General features: G+C 48.2%; 1 protein-coding gene across 2 annotated transcripts; it reads right to left on the bottom strand.

Moving 5' to 3' along the window:
* Positions 1-1331: 1331 nt before the first annotated feature.
* Clptm1l (CLPTM1 like) lies at positions 1332-17964 on the bottom strand. 2 transcript variants are annotated; one of them, XM_048458878.3, is made up of 17 exons: positions 17591-17964; positions 16963-17063; positions 15565-15754; positions 13923-14068; positions 12840-12918; positions 10464-10581; positions 10001-10095; positions 9278-9362; positions 8035-8138; positions 7065-7130; positions 6536-6586; positions 5738-5820; positions 5252-5286; positions 4589-4644; positions 4462-4506; positions 3749-3864; positions 1332-1900 (listed from the first exon to the last, which is right to left on the bottom strand). In XM_048458878.3, the coding sequence occupies exons 1-17, from the start codon at positions 17750-17752 to the stop codon at positions 1816-1818; spliced, it is 1617 nt and encodes a 538-aa protein (XP_048314835.3). In that variant the 5' UTR covers positions 17753-17964; the 3' UTR covers positions 1332-1815. The 2 variants fall into 2 exon arrangements, with proteins under 2 accessions (XP_048314835.3, XP_048314826.3); XM_048458869.3 differs by having other exon boundaries at positions 13923-14071; positions 17591-17962.
* Between the last annotated feature and the right edge of the window lie 1328 nt (positions 17965-19292).

The raw sequence follows: 19292 nt of genomic DNA, 5'->3' as shown, positions 1-19292 counted from the left end.
GGTGATTAGAAGGGCAAGAGGAAAGGATGAGGGTGGACCACAGGGGCCATGTGTCACTAGACAGCTACAGCTTGAGAAACTGAAAAGGCAGTATGAATGGAATTGGCCCCCAGAAGCACATAGGGAGGTGTGGCTTTGTTGGAGGAAATGTGTCACTGAGGCAGACTTTGAGGTCTCATATGCATAAGCCATGGTCAGTATCTCTTCCTGTTGCCTGTCAATCAGTATGTGGGACCCTCAGCTCCAACCCCATTACATGTTTATCTTTATAAACTGCAGGGTCACAGTGTCTCTTCAAAGCAATAGAAACCCTAACTAAAACAGTAAGGAACATTTCCCTATAGCCACTCTGCCTATACCTGTCACTCCTCAGAGTTGATCAATGGAGACCTATCTACACTTGTTCTGAGCCATGGAGTGTAGCCTGACTTGGGCCTTTCGATGGTTGTCTCTCCCATGAGGTGACATCACTGAAACAGCTGCTGGAGCCAGAACTGTCTCATGTTCTTCGGGGAAGGAGAATGCGTTAACGCTGGTGTGTACAGACATGTTTCATCAATGCTCACCAAACTGGACATGTTGTCACAGCCACAGGTGTCAGCAGTTGCACCCAACATGCCTGGGCTACCCATCCTCATATACTCCAAGCAATCTCGGATCCCTGCTTTTGACTTCTCTGCTTGGTGGGGCTCTCCAAGACAGCTTCAAGCCTACACCTGCCCCAGGACCCAGGTGTAATGAACCTCTAAACGCCATGTGTTGGAAGTACCTTTAAAGATCCCACTATATACCTGAGATTGCATATCTGCATTAACATTTTAACTGGTAATATTAAAGGTACTACTTGAAGTCAATGTTTGCCTTTGAATCATGACTTCAGTTTACTACCCCAGAATCATGTAACATCCACGAAGGCACAGATCAGGATGAATGTGTCCCACTTAGAGTTGCCTTCCAGGTGACCAACTCTCAGAGAACCTGGCACCCTAGGAGGAAGGATACTGTAGAGGAGCAAAACAAACAGCCAAGCCTCATGTCACCAGAGCACACACTGTTCCCACATTCCACTTGCCTTTGGAAATAGTTCTTTACAGCCTACTTCTCTCCATGGCATTTCCCCCAATTTATGACCAGCCTGAACACTGGCAGCTGTGACCAGACCAATGACAACACGAGCTCCTAGGACATCTGTGGCTCCAAAGCTGGGAAATACCCTGGGCATTTGCTCCTTTCAATGCAGAAACAAATCTATCTTTTGTATTGTTCTCCGAGAGAGGTTTAATTTACAACATCTACAGTATTTTCTATGTTATTATAGGTTAAGAAAAATGTCACAGCCAAAGAAATTTATTTTAAAATAGAAACATACATACATTAAGCTTTAAACAATCATATTTTAAACAAAAGGGAAAAAGAGGCATTTGATCCCAGAGTCCATACAGAACGACTTTTCATGTGTGTGAAATCCACATAAGGGGCACTTGGACAAGTTGACATGGAAATCCATCATTCTCCCGACCCTTGCGTGCTCAGGTGTACAATGGCTGCCATGGGACACTCATGCACTGAGAGCTACCCTTGGGTGACTGCCCGCTGGCACCATCACCAAGACCCAAGTTCTCGTGGGCTGTGTGGTTAAGTGCTATGGTTCCTTCCAAACACAAGAGAGGGTGCTCAGGGACACTGAGAAATGCTCAGAGGGATTTGGCAACGCAGAAGATGTGATGTCTAGGGTCCCCCTAAAGCCCCCAGGAATACTCATGGCACAACTGTGCTGTGCTGTGCAGTGCCGCCTGGGGGCCTGGGCCGAGACGTTCAGTCTGGGTGGGGCTTCCGTTTAGGCTGCTCCTCATAAGACTCCCCAAATTCATTGACCCTGCTCTTATCCACAGGGTAAAGCCTGCAATGGTAGGGTTGGATAACTATTAGTGAGGCGAGCCCTTTCTGCCCTTGAGAGGAAGACATGGCTCCTCTGCAAACACCCTCCAGTAATCTGAGACACCTCCAAGTCAGGGACCTTTTACAGGTCTGGAAGCTGCCCCTCCCCCCCCAAACACACACACACTAGTGCTGCATTCTGCAGGATTGGGAAATGAGAGCTTTGCTAACCAGAGAAGGAAGAAGACCTGCAGTAGGGTGGGACTGGAGACGCCTCACTGTGGGGAACTGTGGAAAGTTACCCAGGCAGTTACCAAAACAAGCTCTAGACAATTCCTGGCTTTGAGCACTCTGCCCACAGTGGCTATGATCTTCAATCCTCAACCACCTACTCCAGCAACATAGCCCTGCCTCTGTGCAGACACCACGGCAGGGAGGGATGCAGTGTCCACTGTTTGAAGTTCTCCTTGATACCCCACAAACAGTAAGACAACCAGATTCTTAGCTTTAAACAAACCCACCCCCCACCATAGCCCTGGGGCTGGCTCTCTACATAAAGACTCGGGACCACTTCAAGGGTGCCCTGCTGGCTTGAGACATTAGGATTCTCACAGACTAGGCCTGTAGCCGGTGTGTCAGTAGCTGAGTTTCTAAAAAGCCCATATCTATCTTCAGATGTGTCAGGGAACCAATTATGGATGTGAAACCTAAGAACCAGACCTCATTCAGCATGTGGGTGGGGTACTGTGTTCCTATGACAAAAGCTCTTCCCAGATACAGTGCACTGACATAAAAATCCTAGCCCAGGAACAGCTGCAGGCAGTTGAAGTAGTTTTGGGAAGACAGGCTCATCCTGTATTGGATGTAGTGGTATTTCATTTATGTTGTATATATAAAGCTTGCCTGAAGTTCAAAGAGCAAAACAGCCTCACTGGTCAGTCTTATAGACCAGGCAGTGGTAACATGCACCTTTAATCCCAGTAGCCATACTAGTTGCTATAGAAACCAGTCCTAGAGAGGAATATAAGACAGGATGAGACAGCTCTCAGGCAGTCTCATTCTGAGATCCCTGGAGGTGGGTTTACCATTTCAGACGAAGGTAGAAGTAAGAGCCAGTGGCTGGCTGCTTTACTTTTCTGACCTTCAGGTTGAACCCCAATTTCTCTGAGATTTTATTAATCGTGTTTGAGTTGGACAGTCACAGCTTGGAAAGCTTAGAGGATGCACTGCCATCATAAGGGGATGAAGGGGCGGGAGGGGTTCAGGCTCCAGTGACAGCTTCTGGGGAACGGGAAGTCAGGTGGCAATACTGTAAGAAGCCCTTTCCTCATCATGGACTTAAGCTCTAGGGTCAGAGAAGATGGGTAGCCTAAGCCTCTAATGATTTTAAAGCTCATTCCAGGAAATCCCCAAACCCGGCTCTACCCATGCACAGCCCACAGGCAGTGATGCATACGTACAACAGAAAGGCCAGATGCAAGCCCCGAGCAGGCAAGAGAGGTTAGGCAAACATTTGTGTTTTCATAAATCTATCTTCTAGAGGCTTTCCCTTGGCTGGGTTTGTAGCTTGGATATGCTGTTTTGGTCTGAGGCCCTGGTGGTGGGTACAGTTCGGGCCCAGGTGAGAGTCACTGACCTCTACCTGCAGGGCATGTAGCCTGAAAGAAGACCAGCACCCCCACCCCTGCCCCGCGCTGAAGACCAGTGCTTGAGGACTATTTGTGTAGGGGACAATCTTACATTGTCATCAAAAGACACAGCTGGAACCTATTTTGGGCAACAGAGAAAAGCCACCACCTGCCAAGTCTGTCGGAAACACAGACAGGTGCAGGGCTCTACAGCCAAGGAGTAGTAGCATGTGCACACTCACCACCTCTGGTAAAGGTAGACCAGGAACACCACGTCATCTCTGAAACAGGCCAGTCGGTGGGACGTGGGCATGGTGATGATGAAGGCAAAGACATCATCAATGAAAGTGTTAAAAGCCTGCAAAGCCAGATGAAGTAGTGAAACCATCACAAAGCTGGAGTCCGACATTTTAAGACTCCTCAGCAGCTGGCGGGACCCATGACTGATATCCACAGCAACAGTGCGTGAAGATCTAGCATGGCACCAGAGCCATGCCAGCAGGGCAGCGGGGTCCCACGCCCATGAGTATCAGCCCCACGTAAGAATCCGCAGCTCTCTCTGTTGAGAACCAAGAGGACAGCTGGGAAACATGAGCAGAGCAGCACGGGGCTGGCTCCTCAGAGAACTGAAACTGCTCCCTATAAGCTCAGTCTACCCAACCCTGTATGAAGGGTTCCAGGCTCTGTTGGAAAACACAGAGCTCTGGTCTCACACCGAACCAAAATATATTTGTGTTTTGACAGTGTTGCCAAAAAGGAACGTGACCCTTTACTCACACCTCCCCCTTACCATGACTATGAGAACCTTCATCCTGTAGTTGGTGGCTTTACAATTTGAAAAGATGTCTTGGTTTTTTCAAAGTGGAAAGGGCCAAAAGTACTGTGTGTCTGAGTTCATGTGCATGCACCCCACAAAGGGTCTTCCAGGCATTCTTGGCATGGACCTGGTGCTTACCTTGTAGGTAAAGGCCTTCCAGGGAAGGTGCGCCACTGACTTCATCTGAAACAAAGAAGATACCAGTCAGTCACAGGTAACGTAGAGAACATAGGAGTATTACCTCAGCAGAGACACCTGGTCTTACCTTGTAATTGACAAAGAGCTGGGGCAACATGAAGAGAAAGCCAAAGGCATAGACACCTGTGGAAACAGAAATCATGCATGGAAAAGAACTACACATCCATTCTGCCGGGGCTATATACAGAGACACCCTGCTTCCAAAAGACCTCAGTTGGCTTTGTCACAGTGCAGCTTCCTGGCTAATATGCTCACCAAGAGTCAAGGACGAATCATAAAAGTTGACTGCTGTTAAATTTTGTCTATAAAAATTAAGCAAGAGCTGGACACAATCATAGGGACACTTGGAAACGTGCCAATATTAAGCCTGCGACTCAGACCCAGAACACGGCTATTCAGAGCTACCTGCTTATAAGTAGGCTGCCTGACCTCATTGCTGTTCACTGGTACACCCCAAAGCACAAGAATCCAAGACTCTGACATTTAGCCATCACACACACACACACACTATACAGACACCATGGGCTGTGAACCACACATAGGGCAGCAGGGCATCGACCAACCTCCCAGTGAGTTCACAAAACTTAGTTTGCTATATTCTGGCTCTGGTGATCTGAGAAATTGTATGGAATGAGATGTGAGATGGGATCTGAACGCTAGTGTTGCCTATTTTTAGGGAAGCAGCACCTACTGCAAACACCACCACCAAGGAGGAGACACACGGACTCACCATTCACAAAGCTGTTGATGAGCCAGGAGTACCAGCTGAAACAGAGGTAAAGAAGTCGTGACCCGAGGCCAGGGACATGTTGCTGAATGTTAAAATGAAAAATCACCCTCCTGAAAAATGATTTTGACACCCAAACACTCAGGGTATCTGGGATGTAAGCAGGCTCATGTGGAGAGACGCCACTGAATGGACAGATTTCATTCCCAGGATTCCAGGGAGTCAAAGCAGCATCATGTTGTTAGTTTCCCTTTCAAACTGTCCAAAGCCTGCACTTCCCAGGTTGAAGGCAAGCATGCCACGTGCACTGTGTGGTCACGGCATGCCAGTGGTTCCTGTCTCGTCACAACCCAGAGGAGATGAAGACCTACATCTGAGAAGGGTCCCTAGTTCCTGGCAGCCTACGTGGGAGCAGGTGCATGTGTTATGCTCAGAAATCAAGCTAGGGTTTTCTTGGGAAGATGAGGGTGTGAACTCTGCAGTACTCACCTCTTATACTTGATATTGAGGAGTGAGTAGACAGCGCCCCCGACACAGAGAGGGTAGAGCAGGTAAGACAAGTATTTCATGGCCTGCGAGGGACAGAAGCAGCTTCTCGTTAAACACCCCAACCACCAAACGCCTCAGCAGATGCATCATCTAACTTGTGACAACAAGAGCAAGGAAAAAAGACAGAACCCCAATAACATTTTAGGTAATAGTACAACTGTGTGCAATGACCACAATTCTGCCAAGGCTCCAAAGTGAGAACCCCACACATACCACGGCACAATGAATGTGATGCATTACCCCCAATGCATCAGACTGGCAAATTCAGTCAGGAGAAACCAAGGAAGTGCCCAGGTCACAGATCCAGGCTGCAACTATAGCACAGGTCCTCTATTTACTCTGATTTGTTGTTTGCTATCATCTCACTACAATCTGAAATGCAAATAGCTGAGTTTTGAACTAAAATATCAAAACCATTCTGTACATAGACATCCTGCTAAGCAACAACGGGGAGGCTAGGGCCTGGAAGCCAGAGGGCTTCCTGTGTCCTCTATATGAATGAACAGAGAAGCCAGGTGTCTGGTAGAAATAATCTCCTGAACAGCAGGAACTGTCCAGGTGACAGACTAGGAACCAGTGATCTGAGAGGTTTTTCCTTCCCTGGGAAGAGGATACACCCACATGTTTACCCTTGGGACTCCTATTCAGGCTGGTTCCATCACATTCTCAGAACAAGTTCCCCCAGATTATAGCAAGGGCCCAATCCTTTATGGTATCACAGGTTCCCCAACTGCTTACCTGGGCATCGTACTTCTCGGTCTTCCTCTCAGATTCACTGTGGGTGCCAAACTGTTGTGAGATTAATATAATGTCAGCTATTAGACTATCAGTACAGCAAAGCTAGGACTGTAGCAATCAAGGGTGTAGGGTCCACGGTACTGCTCTCAGTGCCAATGCTGGCCGCACCCAGCCTCGGGCTTAGACACTGGCCAGTCCTGCCCCAGTTCCACCACCATAAAGGCCCTGACCCTTTGCATCTACTGAATTGGTCCAGTCTCCTGATGAATCAGGTGAAAAATTAGCAACTGATTAGAAAGCTGACATGAGCTCGATCAGTGAGGTCCTACGGCCTGGGTGAGGAGCCCCCATCTTGCGGGGCACTTCTGCATGCATGTGCCTGTGTTACGGGAAGCTCTGAACTAGGCAGAAAAGACAGGATAAAGGGTCTCCATAAGGTTCAGCACTAACTTGACGGCAACTAAGAAATGACAGATGGGTGAGTCTGTTCAGGAAAATCTATGTCTGGAGCAGTCATCACACGTCTCACCTGAAACACAGGCCTCAGGCCTCTCCAGGCCACTGTCATCTTCAATGCCTTCTTCACTTTCCAAAGCTGAAGGCAGAAAAGAATATTATTTTCTGAGATGCTGGATTAGGAGCTAAACTGTAAAGGACAAGACCTGGTACCCATCACCCCTGTCCCACTAGACATTGTTTCTGTTCCCTCTACTTCTCACGGTCATTTGTGGACTAGGAAGGCTCTGCACTACACTCTTGGCTGTCCACACCTGGTGGACTGTGAAGTCACTGGTAAAACACAAGGAAACCAGGACTAACACCCCAAACCAAAACAGTCTTCCTCCTGGGCTCCAAGCCTCTTCCTGAACTCACTAGGAATCCATGTGTTCTTCAACATCCTTACTGCAACCTTGTACCAGCAGTATTTACTAAGGTCAGGTCTAGCACATTGCCTCTAAGTTGGATTTTAATGTTGTCGGACAGTTATGGAGTTGTGGTGTCGATGAAGCCCATCTCTCAACAAGCATTCATAGCCATAAGGCCAGTAACCAACAGAACCTATTCTAAGAACTGGTCCCCTGGGTCTGTACCCCGCTTGCTGCCTTCCTTCCAGACTGGGCTCCTATGTCCCCTTTCCTCAAGTGCCTTGCAGCAGCACTAGGTCACCAAGTGTCACGTGCCATTACCTACAGACCACATGGCTGTTCCATTCCAAATTCCATTCAAACCAGGAGCTTCTCCAAAGTTGTACTATCTGTTTGTTTCACTCACAGCAGTTTATAAAACCTGTCAACACAGGGTCTACCCAACAGGATCCACTATACCAAGATGTGCCCTCAGAGACCTCCTTACCCAACAGATGTCTCCCTGTTGTTTCCAGAGGTGTGCAAGTTCTCTGAGGGACTCCTGTTTCAGGACTCAGAACAGCTGAACAAGTCCTGAAGTTCACAGACCTCACAGAAACCCCATCCTGACCCAGCATGGTGTCTAGGACTCACCTCAATGGCAGCCCCAATACCAGCAGGGATGAGCACCAGCAGGCTTGTCTGTTCATCCAGCAGAAAGAGGAAGATGACCACAGTGCTGAAGCAACGCCAGAGCACTGGGGACGGGAACACATAAGGTGGTGAGGGCACACTGCACCCAGCTTTTGCACCCACTTCCACCACCTTTTAACCTATCGCCCCCTCCCCTCCAGCTCTCCTAGTTTACCACCCCAGTTAAAGAGAAGCAGCTGGGCTGGAAGTAGAGCTTAGCAGTAGAGCCTGTACTTAAGAGTACTCAGATCCTGGGCTGGAACTCACTTTGTAGACCAGGCTGGTCTTGAACTCAGAGATCTGTGTGCCTCTTTCTTCCGAGTGCTGATAGTAAAGGTATATGCACCATGGGAATAACGGTGTGCATTACCACCCAGCCAAAAAAGTAACTCAGGAAAGCACTTTAAATAAATTATCAGAGGCCACAGAACAGAGCAGAAGGAAAAGGAAATGGTCTAAGCAGGTATGGGTGATGTCACAGACACAGAGAAGCACAGATACTGGGTTGGCTGCCATGGCTGAGTGCTTGCTTGTGCCCGTACTCTATACTCTTCTATTATGTGCCATTCTGTGGTTTGTTCTTTTTACAAAGCTATGCTTTTGTTCATATCAGCAAAAGGTCTCTCTTCCATTGGTACCTGGTGACAGACATTGAGGGGCTATCCTGGCAGTTAAATCCAGCTCCCCTGGGGGAGCCTCCCCGTTCTATCCCTTTACACCTACACCTACACTTATGTCAAAGGCTTATCACCATTACAACTCTACCACACTAGCCACTGCTCCCTTTGTTATACAGCAAAATCATCACTGGATCTTGTACAAACAAGCCAGCAGCCAGAGCTTCTGAGCTTTGGACAACACCCTGGAACATCCTTTTTGGAACCAGGAGGGAGATGGTAGACAAAAGGTCTGGTGCTATACTGAAATCTGTGAGCAATTAGGCATTCACAGACTCTGCACCTTGTGCCTCGAAGGGTAGGCCAACTCCACACCCTTATACAGAAGTCCTGTGTTTTGGGACTTCATAGCCTCAACGGAACTCAGAGATGCTTCCTGGCTGCTGAGGCAGGGCCTGGGGTTATGCTGCTTGACTTAAGAGGAACTCTACAGGCAAGCCCAGATCCAGGAGTGCTGATGAGGAGTGGGCAGGAGCTCCAGGTTTCACAAGGAACCTTTGGGCAGGTGGATTATTCCTGGGCCCTACCTGCTTTGGTAGACATTCCAATCATGCTCTTCTTTTTCTTCCAGAAACTGATGTCATTTTTAAAGGCCAGGAAATCAAAAAGAAGCTGCAAAAGAGACAGGACAGCAGCTTACACTCTAGCCACTCACATCGCTGTCACTGACCAGGTAGTCCTGGTACACTAGGCACAGACCCAGGTTCAGCGAGACATGTTCACCATCTATTATCAAACCTATCCCTACACATGTCCCACAGGCCAGAATGGTGGAACTTGAAGGGAGATCTTAATGGGGCATTTCTCAAACATATATCTTTGACTCAAATCCCAGGGAGAATACCTTGGGGTGTGACCATCCAGGTAACCCAACCTAGGCCTCAGCCCATTACTTAGAACAGTGCAATCTCTCACCGTGTGGCCTCTTACAGTCACCCTTATAAAGTTACATTTGCTCTGGGGTGAATGGTACCCAGAAGCCCCACTATACCCCATGCTTTGCTACCTTGCACCCTGACTGTACCCAGCACACTTGTCAGAGAGCTCTCCTTATGGCACATCATGCACACAGACAGCACTGCTCACTTCCCTAGTTGAAGAGTCTACTAGGGGATAACACATAGAGTTATCACATAGGCTGTGCAGAACCCATGAACTAGGTCAACTGACCCCAACTAAATACCAGCGCCTGCCCAGCCATCCCAATGTCTCCACCAGTCCCTGCAATAAGAACCCAGGGGACAGCTCACATGAAACGCTGCAACAAAGAAGGTCAACGCTAAGAGATATAAGTTGGTGTCTACAAAAATTCCCTTCACTTCATCTGCGTCTTTTTCTGAAAACCCTGCAAAGAAAACACATTAAAATTCAAGAAGAGCCATTTCAGTCTTACCCAAAGTCATAAATATTCTTCGGAATGTAGAAAACCTGAATCTTATCTGGAGCAAAAGTCAACAGAAGTTGTGGCATTTAAAATATTATGTTCTGAATAAACCCAACTTTCAACTAACTCCTAAGGCTACAATCTAGAGATAAAAGGAGCTGAACCACTGTAAGCTGTTTGACCACAAGGCCAAAAATGACTTCATAAATGACCCCCAGCAGGGAGTACAGCAGTATGGGTCCGTGTCAGCTGCCGGACAAACAGCCACAGCACGGCGTGGACTCACCAAACATCCCCTCCCACCTCAGCCAGGGCCCAGGGCCACCCACCGAACTGCTGCAAGGAGTACACGGCGTCCTGCATGTGGATCCAGAAGCGCAGCCGCCCCAGTGAGATCTTGTCGTAGGACACAGTGAGTGGCAGCTCAGTGGTGGAGCGGTTTATCACCTGCCACCAAGAGACCACAGGTGAGGGAGGGCCATCAAACACGGCCAGGGTGACTAATGCAACTTTGGAAAGTGGCCTGCAGCCATGCACCATATCCCAATAGACCTAGATACTCTAGAAGATCCCTGCACAACTTTCCTCCCAGTGGGTGCTGCAGGGGGCAGGGTCTGATACAAGGCTCATTCCTATTCTAGGTCCTTTTATGCTCAGACTGAGTTTTTCCCACAGGAATTCTGCCAGATATTGTCTCAGAGCTGAGTAGGAGAGGTGCTGTATCGACTCAATCCTCTGACAGCTCTGAGTACCCATCTTCCTCTGTGCACCAACTTGATTCCATGTATTACTTCTAACCATACTTGCTGTGAGCTCATCATTTTAAGTAGTGTCCTATTCCACACGTGTCCAGCATTTTTACAAGCTGCACAAGCCCTGACAACGAGGAAATAGGCTCACAATTAGCATTGGCTAGAAACTGGTCAGCTTACTAGCTGAGCCAAGGAACAGATTTGTTTGGCTGAGGTGCCATGGACCTTTCTTAGAAGAGTGGGGATTGTACACAAGGACATGAAGGGCTGTGCTCTCAGGTGAACCATTAGAGACAACACCTGAGCCCACACACCTATAGCAGGTGAAGTATGGCCACAGTCTGTAAGACATGTGCACTACTGTCACACTTCATGAGTTGGAAACCATCGTCTAACTTTCTGCACCAACCTCCTGCCATGAACATTGCTGGTGTTAAAGGCATGTCACATACAAGGGAGCTGACAACCTGAAATGTGTCAGGGTTAAGTAGTCACCTGGCCTAGGACTTGGCGGCTAAGTGCTGGGGCTCTACATATCATGGTCACACCTCTAAACACCCCTAAAATGTTGTCAGATGTGCCCCAGGGATGCCACTGTAAGGTCCTATCAGAGTCTGCTAGCTGGACTAACCTAGCAGGCTAGACTGCCTCCTAAAGATGACATTCCTCTGAAACGGCTCACGTGGAACAGAGCAAACGATACACAAATAGGCATCACAGCGAAGTTAGTTGCCTACATGTTCACTACAAGCTACCATACCTTACAGCAAGTCCATAAGGGTTCCAACAGGATCACCAGAAAAGAATACACAATCTGCAGATGCTGGCCTATAGCCTACACTACACTAGCTTTCAGACAAACACTGGATACCCAATCACAAAAAATACAGTCACTTAACACAATATCCCAACTGCTTGCAAGAAATCAGCACTATTAGGTCTTGTAGTATGTTTGCAAACAGCCCCAGGTTTACAAAGTACAGCCATTACATTTCACAGAACCCAGCCAGTATCCCAAGTTTCAAACAAGCAAAACCAAGTCAGGGAAAGAGGTCAGAAGTCAGTCAGACTTTGTTACCACAGGTCATCTAGGAGCAGATGACACCTGAGGAACATGCAGAACGGTGGGAGCCTGTCATCCTAAGCCACAGCCAGCAGCAGAGTCCAACCAGGGGCCTGAGGGGACCTGTGGCAGCTCCCTGTTCTCTAAGCCTTGGCTTCTGCTCAAGAGATCTAGGCTGCCTGCTAGGGACACTCACAAACGGCAGTGGGAGAGGCACAGGCGCTCACCTGTGACCCCAGTCAAAGCTCTCCTTTCTTGCCCCAAATTACTTCCACGTGAAAGAACACTGACGTTAAGTCCTGGCAGCAACTGTTACAGTGGACAGGAAATTAGCATGGTATCTGATGCAGTGACATTAAATATTAACCACCGTTAGTCTCCTCATAATGCAGAGCCAAAGTTCAGCCACGTTTCTTCTCTCAAAATACCCTTCTTCTCTCTGGAAAAATAGCACCTTTATTGCTATAAAAGGGCACCAGAGTGGCCATTTCATCTCCACAGGACCTTGGCAATGCCCGTGGCTATACTAGGAGTTGTGGCTCCCTCCCAGGTCAGGTTCAGCTATGAATCTCTAGTTCTACAGCAGGACTAGCCTGCTTGTCAGGGAACACAGAAATGGCTGTGGGAGAGACATTGTTAGAAACTAGAAGCATAAAAGGTCTCACATGCCAGGAGCAGGCATGCAGGCCTTTCTGGCAGAGTTCTGTGGGATTACTACCTAAGATCTCAATGAACGATCTAAGAGTCTGCCACCAGAAGTGAGTCCCAAAGAAGCCACCACTAAAGGCAGAGCCCAGTCAGGTACTGAGACCTCTTTCTGGCCCAAACATGGCAACACTCCCTACTCTCAGGGGAAGCTCTGTGCTGTGTCCAGGAAGAGTGTGGCTCACCATCAGGTCTTTAACCCGGTTGCTCAGCTGGTCAATGAACAGGATGGGGAGGTAGTGCACTGTCTTTCCAAGCTGAATCCTGAGGGTTTGAAGCAAAAAGCCTGAAGTCAATGTCAAGTTTATCCCCTTGGGGCACTAAATATGTGGAGAAACTTGGTCACCCTGGGAACATCCCACCCTGTATCACTACTGGCTGTATCCTGGCCACTGAATCTTACAAAATGGCTTTCCAAATAGAAGCAGGAGAGGGTAACACAGCATGACAACAGTTATAGTCACCAGCGGGGAGACCCACACATCTGCCCTCTAAGTGGGTGGTGGGGCACTAGCTGGGGCACAACCTCTGGAAGGCTATCCACACACAGCAGGTTGCCTGAGAGGAAGGCTGGAGACAGGGTCAGAGCTGGCTCTTTCTGTACCAAATGAATACAATCTGGAGCATGTACACAAAAAACATTTTATAAAAAGATTTAGGGTTGGAGAATTAGGTCAGTGGTAGAGTTCTTGCTTATCATATAATGTCTTGATTCAATTCCCCAACACCATAGACACAAAAATATTCAAACTTTACAAAAGAAAATACAAAACCATTGACAATATCAGAGAAACTGTCTGTTATGAATAGAAGTGATTCTCAGCCACTTCCAAAAGCCACATGACACCATGATGGCACACTGATGGATCTCAACACTGGGCTTCCTAAACACAATCAGTCACATCTAACTAAGGATGGCAAGCAATATTTAAGTCACAACTTAGAGATAAAATCTTAAATTTAGTGAGTACAGCTACAAAACCACATTTCACAGCCCAGGGGACCGTGAAAACAGCGCACAGCAATAGGGCTTCAGCCCAAGGGACGCTCCTCCTGGACTAAAAGTGAGACGCACAGCAGTCGGTCATCTTAACCATCACCACCTCTGGGAGCTGAGCAGGGCTGGATGGGGTCTGCGGCAGCTCACAACACTGACAGGGGCCAGAATAAAGGTAAGGCACACCGTTTTTGGTCTCACCCACTACTGATGCCTGCTCTGCCATCAGGTCTAGGATTGGTTCCCTCCCAGGGTTCCACTTGAGACTTACATCTTCATGTACCGATGCACATCTGCAGGCAGGGAGGACCCATCAAAGACAAAGTCATCCACCATCACATTCAGGGTCAGCCTGGGTCGCCAGTGAGAAACGGGTTCATCCAGGGCATTAGACGGCTTTTTCTCTGCTTCTATCTGCTGCTATAAAGAACAGAAATGGAAGCTACACTACCTGGAACCAGTTTTGAGGTCAGGGTCTCCAACTGAGAACCCACTGGTTCCCTAGACTGGCAAAAGTGGGAAAGGAGGCCTAGCTGAGGGGTTCTAGGAACCTTGGGCTGTCACTCCCAGACCACATCCTCCCTCCTCCCAACTGTTTCTGTGAGATCTTGAGGGATCAGGGACTGGGGAACTAACACAGCAGGCCTGCATCCTTGTGAGCGAGGGAAAGATTACCGAGACGCAACACTAAATGAGATCAAAGGTAACAAAGAGTGGTCTGAAAGGAGATGCACAGGATCTGTTACTGATTCTAGATAAAACAAACTCAGGAGAAAACTCTGGGGAAATCAACTTTATCTCAAACCCAGATGCCTCGTTCAGGAAGCAGCACCACCCTATTTTCACTCAAACAGCTGTCACACAGCATTTTCTGTCCCAGGAACAATAACAACAGCTTGTATTTAATGGTTCCAGAGACACTTCATGCTACTTCACACACAGACATCAGCCTATTCCCCATACTACCATCATGAAGCCTTCCCTCATCACTGCCCACCCACAAGGAGGTACAGCAGGGGACAGCAAACAAAAAGAATATTTGTTTGAGACAAGGTTTCCCGATGCAGCTCTGGTTGTCCTGGAATTCACTCTGTAGACCAGACTATCCTTGAACTCATAGACCCACCTACCTCTGCCTCCTAAGGGCTGGGATTAAAGATGTGTGACACCACCGCCTGGCTAGGAATCTGCTCCTAATCTCTAGACGATGGCTACTTTGTGCAAAGGTGCCATCATTCTTGTTTTGTAATCTGTCTTACCTTCTACTCAATACAGACACAGACAGTGAATATTTCTTATTTTATGCCATGAGCCCATGAATGACTCATCTGCCCCCAACAGTCTTAGTCTATAGTCCAGACTGCTCTGGAACTCATGGCAACCCTTCTACCTCAGCCTTAAGTACTAGGCTATCAGAAGAGAATCATCTTGCTTGGTTGAATAACCATTTTTGTGAGTAACTTTTTCTTTACACAGTTTTCTACAGGTAAACGAAACATAAAACAGTACCTATGCCCTTCCTATAATTTTGAATTATGATCATAAAAAGAAATACCTAGTCATGTAGTCCTATGCAGTGTGTGTATGTGTGTGTGTTCTGTGTGTATGGGCACATACGTCCACACATGATGACTCTCACCAGAGTACAGGTGAGCTCTGAAACATAACTGCCCTTCCAGGAAGGCATACACACTTGCCTAAAGACAGCAGCCCGAGAGCCAGAGAGGGAGTTTGCTAGAGTGCTATGAATCACTGTCCAACACTAACCTGCTATAGTTTATCTGCAAACCCATGGGCTATTATTAAGTATGACAGTAATAATCACATTCCTTTAAGCTTCCATTATAAGGCATGCATACAAACTTTGAACAAGAAATACAAGCTTGCTACAGTAATCTGTTAAGACCCCATACCTGTGTGGCAGACTCCCCAGTGAGCAGGTTAATTTCTTCTGGTTTGGGAATCATGTAGGTAGTCAGAGGACTGATCAGGTGTACCTGTTTCCCATCGTGCCAGGGCAGAATCCCAGCATGATGTAGAAAAATATATGCGTACAGCGTCCCATTGTTTCTTGTTTTCTTTGGTACAGAAACATTAACTGTCCTAAAACAGAGCAGTCATTTAAACATGTATATGTTAAGTTCCATGTTTATTATGTAGCACAGACAGTCCTCAAACTCAGGTTCCTCCAGCTCCAGCTTTCCAAACAGCTGGGATTAAAGGTGTGTACCACCAAGGTGGCACACACTGGCCATACACATGGTAGCTAATCATCTCTTTAGAGTTACACAATCTAATTTTAGCTTAGAAATACTAAAAAGGAAACCTGCCTATGACTTTTCAGAACACAACTGTGTCCCAAGCACTATGAAAAATACAGCACTCCCTGCTCCATTTCAAGAGCCTCAGAAGGGACTTGCTTTAAAAGCCATGATGGGAACCGCTACAAGGAGAAGCAGACAGGGCACGGATTCCTCTGAAGCTCTGAAGCACAGACGTCTTTACCAGGGAACCAAAAGGAACTCCACACACACAGGTGCTGAGTGCACACAACTCTGCTGCGGCGTTTCTGGCAGATGTACACTGACGTGGAGCTCAGCAAGGGCTCTTCCCAGGAATGTTTCTACAACTTCCTCCAGATCCAAAATGAAAGTTTCACTATCTGTCCCGGACAACTGACAAGGGTGTAATGAACAGGAACAGGAAGCAGTATTTATCTTTACAAAACTAAACCCAACTGGAAAGTAAATGGAGCCAGAACTTCCCAGCCCATCTCAAGAGGATGGGAGTTGGTAGTTACCAACCACTCTATGGTCACAGGCTAATAGGCTTGGATAATGATGTACCAGTGGGAGCTGAAGACAGGCCAAAGCCTGTTGGGCAATACAGAACCTTGATTTAAGGAGCAAGCCAGTTTAAAACTTTTATTTGAACTTTTACAAGTTAGAATCACATGGATGCTAAACCATGTTAATTCTCAAAAGTTAAGTGTACGTAGCTGAGCACTGATGACCTATTCTAATGTCAAAGGTCACTTAATGATGACTTTCTGCACAAAGCTTTCCACCACCCCACTTTCCCCTCTCATAAGCAACAGGTGAACCTACTTCTACTAGGTAAACCAATGTAATGCTCCTTGGGACACTGCCATCAGACAGGACTAGCAACTACTTTCTAAGTGACGAACTCCACACTGGTGACTTTCAGGTTGAATGTTTACATCTACCTTCTCTAGGATATCCTCACTCTGCACACAATTCGACCGATGACATCGTGGAACCCACCCCTGGCAATCTGTCCCACATTCACACCTTTCAAATTTAGACTCCACATCAAAGTCTTCCACGTTCAAGACCAGATCCACATTGTTCTCTGTACCAAGGCTGGACCGTGTGGTGGTGTAAACACTTAGCTGGAAAGAGTGAACAAGAATGTAAGGTCAAAAGGTCCTGACAGGAAACATATCACTGTTGGGGCAATGCAGGCAATCTGGGGGCTACTTCCCAGGGAGAGACCTTGGGCTTGGTCAAAATGGCCTGTGTGACACTGTTGTGAAGAACCGGAGAGTGGAGCTGACGTGTCGTGAAAGCCCACTAGAATCAGGAAGTGACACAGGTAATAAGGGTCAGAGTTTGGCAGCCCGAAGCATATGGCTTGAGTACTCGAGGCGACTTCCACTGGGATTCCTTTAGGAAACATGTGTGGGGCGATTCGATTTCAGTTATCACCAGGGCAGAACAGGGTTAACCAGGGGGCAGCAGAGATAAGAGAAGCCCCAACTCCAGCTCTCACTGTCACCTCATCAGAACACTGGACGGTGACATCAGTGGTAGAGGTGCAACGGCATGGGGATCGCTCGCGCCCCGTTTCTGACTAGTGTCAGTAAGGTATGGGGTAGCACCGGCCGGGAGGCGCCCTCTTCGGGCCCCCGACTCTCACCTGCAGCTTTGGCCGCCGGGCCAGATACGGCTGGATACAGTTGGAGTCGCCCGAGCACGGACGGGTGTAGACGATACCGTACATGACCCAGCAGGTGTGCACCACGTACACCACAAACACGCCCACCACCAAGCTGGTGAAGGAGCTGCGGCCGCTCCACATGGCGCCGCCGCCGCCTGGGGGCCAAGCGCCGCCGCCGCTCGCACCCAGCAGCCGCCCGCCGCTCACGGAAAAGCCGCCGCGCGACGCCGCCGCCGCCGCGGGGAAACCAACGCGCCTAGCGCGGGCCACCGGCCGCCCCGCATGCTCCCGCCGCCCACACCCGGACCCGGGGGTAATTCGCAGGATTCGCCGGACGCCGCTTCCGGGACACGAGCCGACGGCGGAAGTGGGCGCGCGCGGTCTTCTGGGAACCGGGCGCTCAGGCACGCATGCGCGTCCGCATGCCGGGCGCGTCCGTGACGTCAGCCTCCCGTGCAGTCCTCCCGGCGCGCCCCGCGGGAACTTGGTGGAATGAACACTTAGTAGGACTCCAGCTCGGAGAGACGTCGCTTTGTGCATTGCTCTCCTTATTCCCGGCATCACCTGAAGGTTGACGGAGCTGTCCTAGGATGATGATGAGCGGGCGGGCGAGGTGGGGACCATAAAGGTGGCCTCCCAGCTCATCAAAGTCTAGGGTAGCGTCCAAAAGTTAGGAAAATAAAGAGAAGAGACTCAGGAAACTCTTTTATCTTGGGTGTGGCGTCACCCTATTGATAACATGCAATTCGAGATGGCCAGAACGGGTCATAGAAACTTTTACAGGTCAGTTGCCCATTTTCTCAGATGAAGAATGAGTCCTTCGGGTAATATAAACTTGGGTCTCCCGAACCTCTGCAGAGGTAGGTTCTGTCTCAAGCAGACCTATGTTTTCCTGACTTGCACACCCATTACACATCCAGATAAAAGCGTCCGGGCGTCATTTAAGTCTTTAATATTTCTTGATTTACAGTATGCACAATTTCTAGAGGGAAGGAAGTGTCCAGTGCCGTGACAGCCCAGAGCAGTGGCCACTAGAGATAAGAAGGAAGCAAAACTATTTCTCCTGTTTGGGGAAACTTGCTGGCATTCGGTGTTTTCCTTGCTCCGTCGTGGGCTCATAAGCCCATTCCTGTCAGAACAGTAATGGAGGCGAGTTCTTTGGAGTTTTCGGAGCTCGTTGTACTGGTTGACATGCTCTGTTGTATCCTTCTCATGTTTCTCGCACACACAATCAGAAGCATTGTTGGGCATTTGTAAAAATCGTGCTATTAAAACGAAGGTTTCCGAGATGCAGCACCTGTTTCAGCATAAGGAAATCTTAGGGTTTCTACTGCTGAACACCATGACCAAAAGTAACTCGTAGAGGAGGAGGAGGATTTATCTTCCTTACACTTCCACATCGCATTACATCGTTGAAAGATGTTGAAGAAGGAACTGACGTAGAAACTATGGCTGAATACTGCCTACTAGCTTGTTCTGCTTGCTTTGTTATGGCACCACAAGTCAGTCTGGTGAGCATTTTCTCAGTTGAGGTTTCCTCTTCCCACATGACTCTAGCTTATGTCAAGTTTTTATAAAACTAGCCAGAACAATTGATTCCTATCCAGTTTGTCAGACAAGAACATCACTGTTAAACCATAACCTTTCTTCCTCATCCCCAAGATCTCATATAATATCAGTA

This window comes from Myodes glareolus, chromosome 15 (assembly GCF_982192425.1).
Source record: "Myodes glareolus chromosome 15, mMyoGla1.1, whole genome shotgun sequence".
NCBI lineage: Eukaryota > Metazoa > Chordata > Mammalia > Rodentia > Cricetidae > Myodes > Myodes glareolus.
This window is presented reverse-complemented; position numbering and strand designations above follow the sequence as displayed.

Coding starts and splice junctions, on each gene's coding strand:
- Clptm1l (XM_048458869.3), bottom strand. CDS start 17,752: ATGTGGAGCGGCCGCAGCTCCTTCACCAGCTTGGTGGTGGGCGTGTTT. Junction 5,821..6,535: donor CCGAGAAGTACGATGCCCAG/GTAAGCAGTTGG, acceptor TGTCCCTCGCAG/GCCATGAAATACTTGTCTTA. Junction 4,507..4,588: donor AGCTCTTTGTCAATTACAAG/GTAAGACCAGGT, acceptor TCTTTGTTTCAG/ATGAAGTCAGTGGCGCACCT.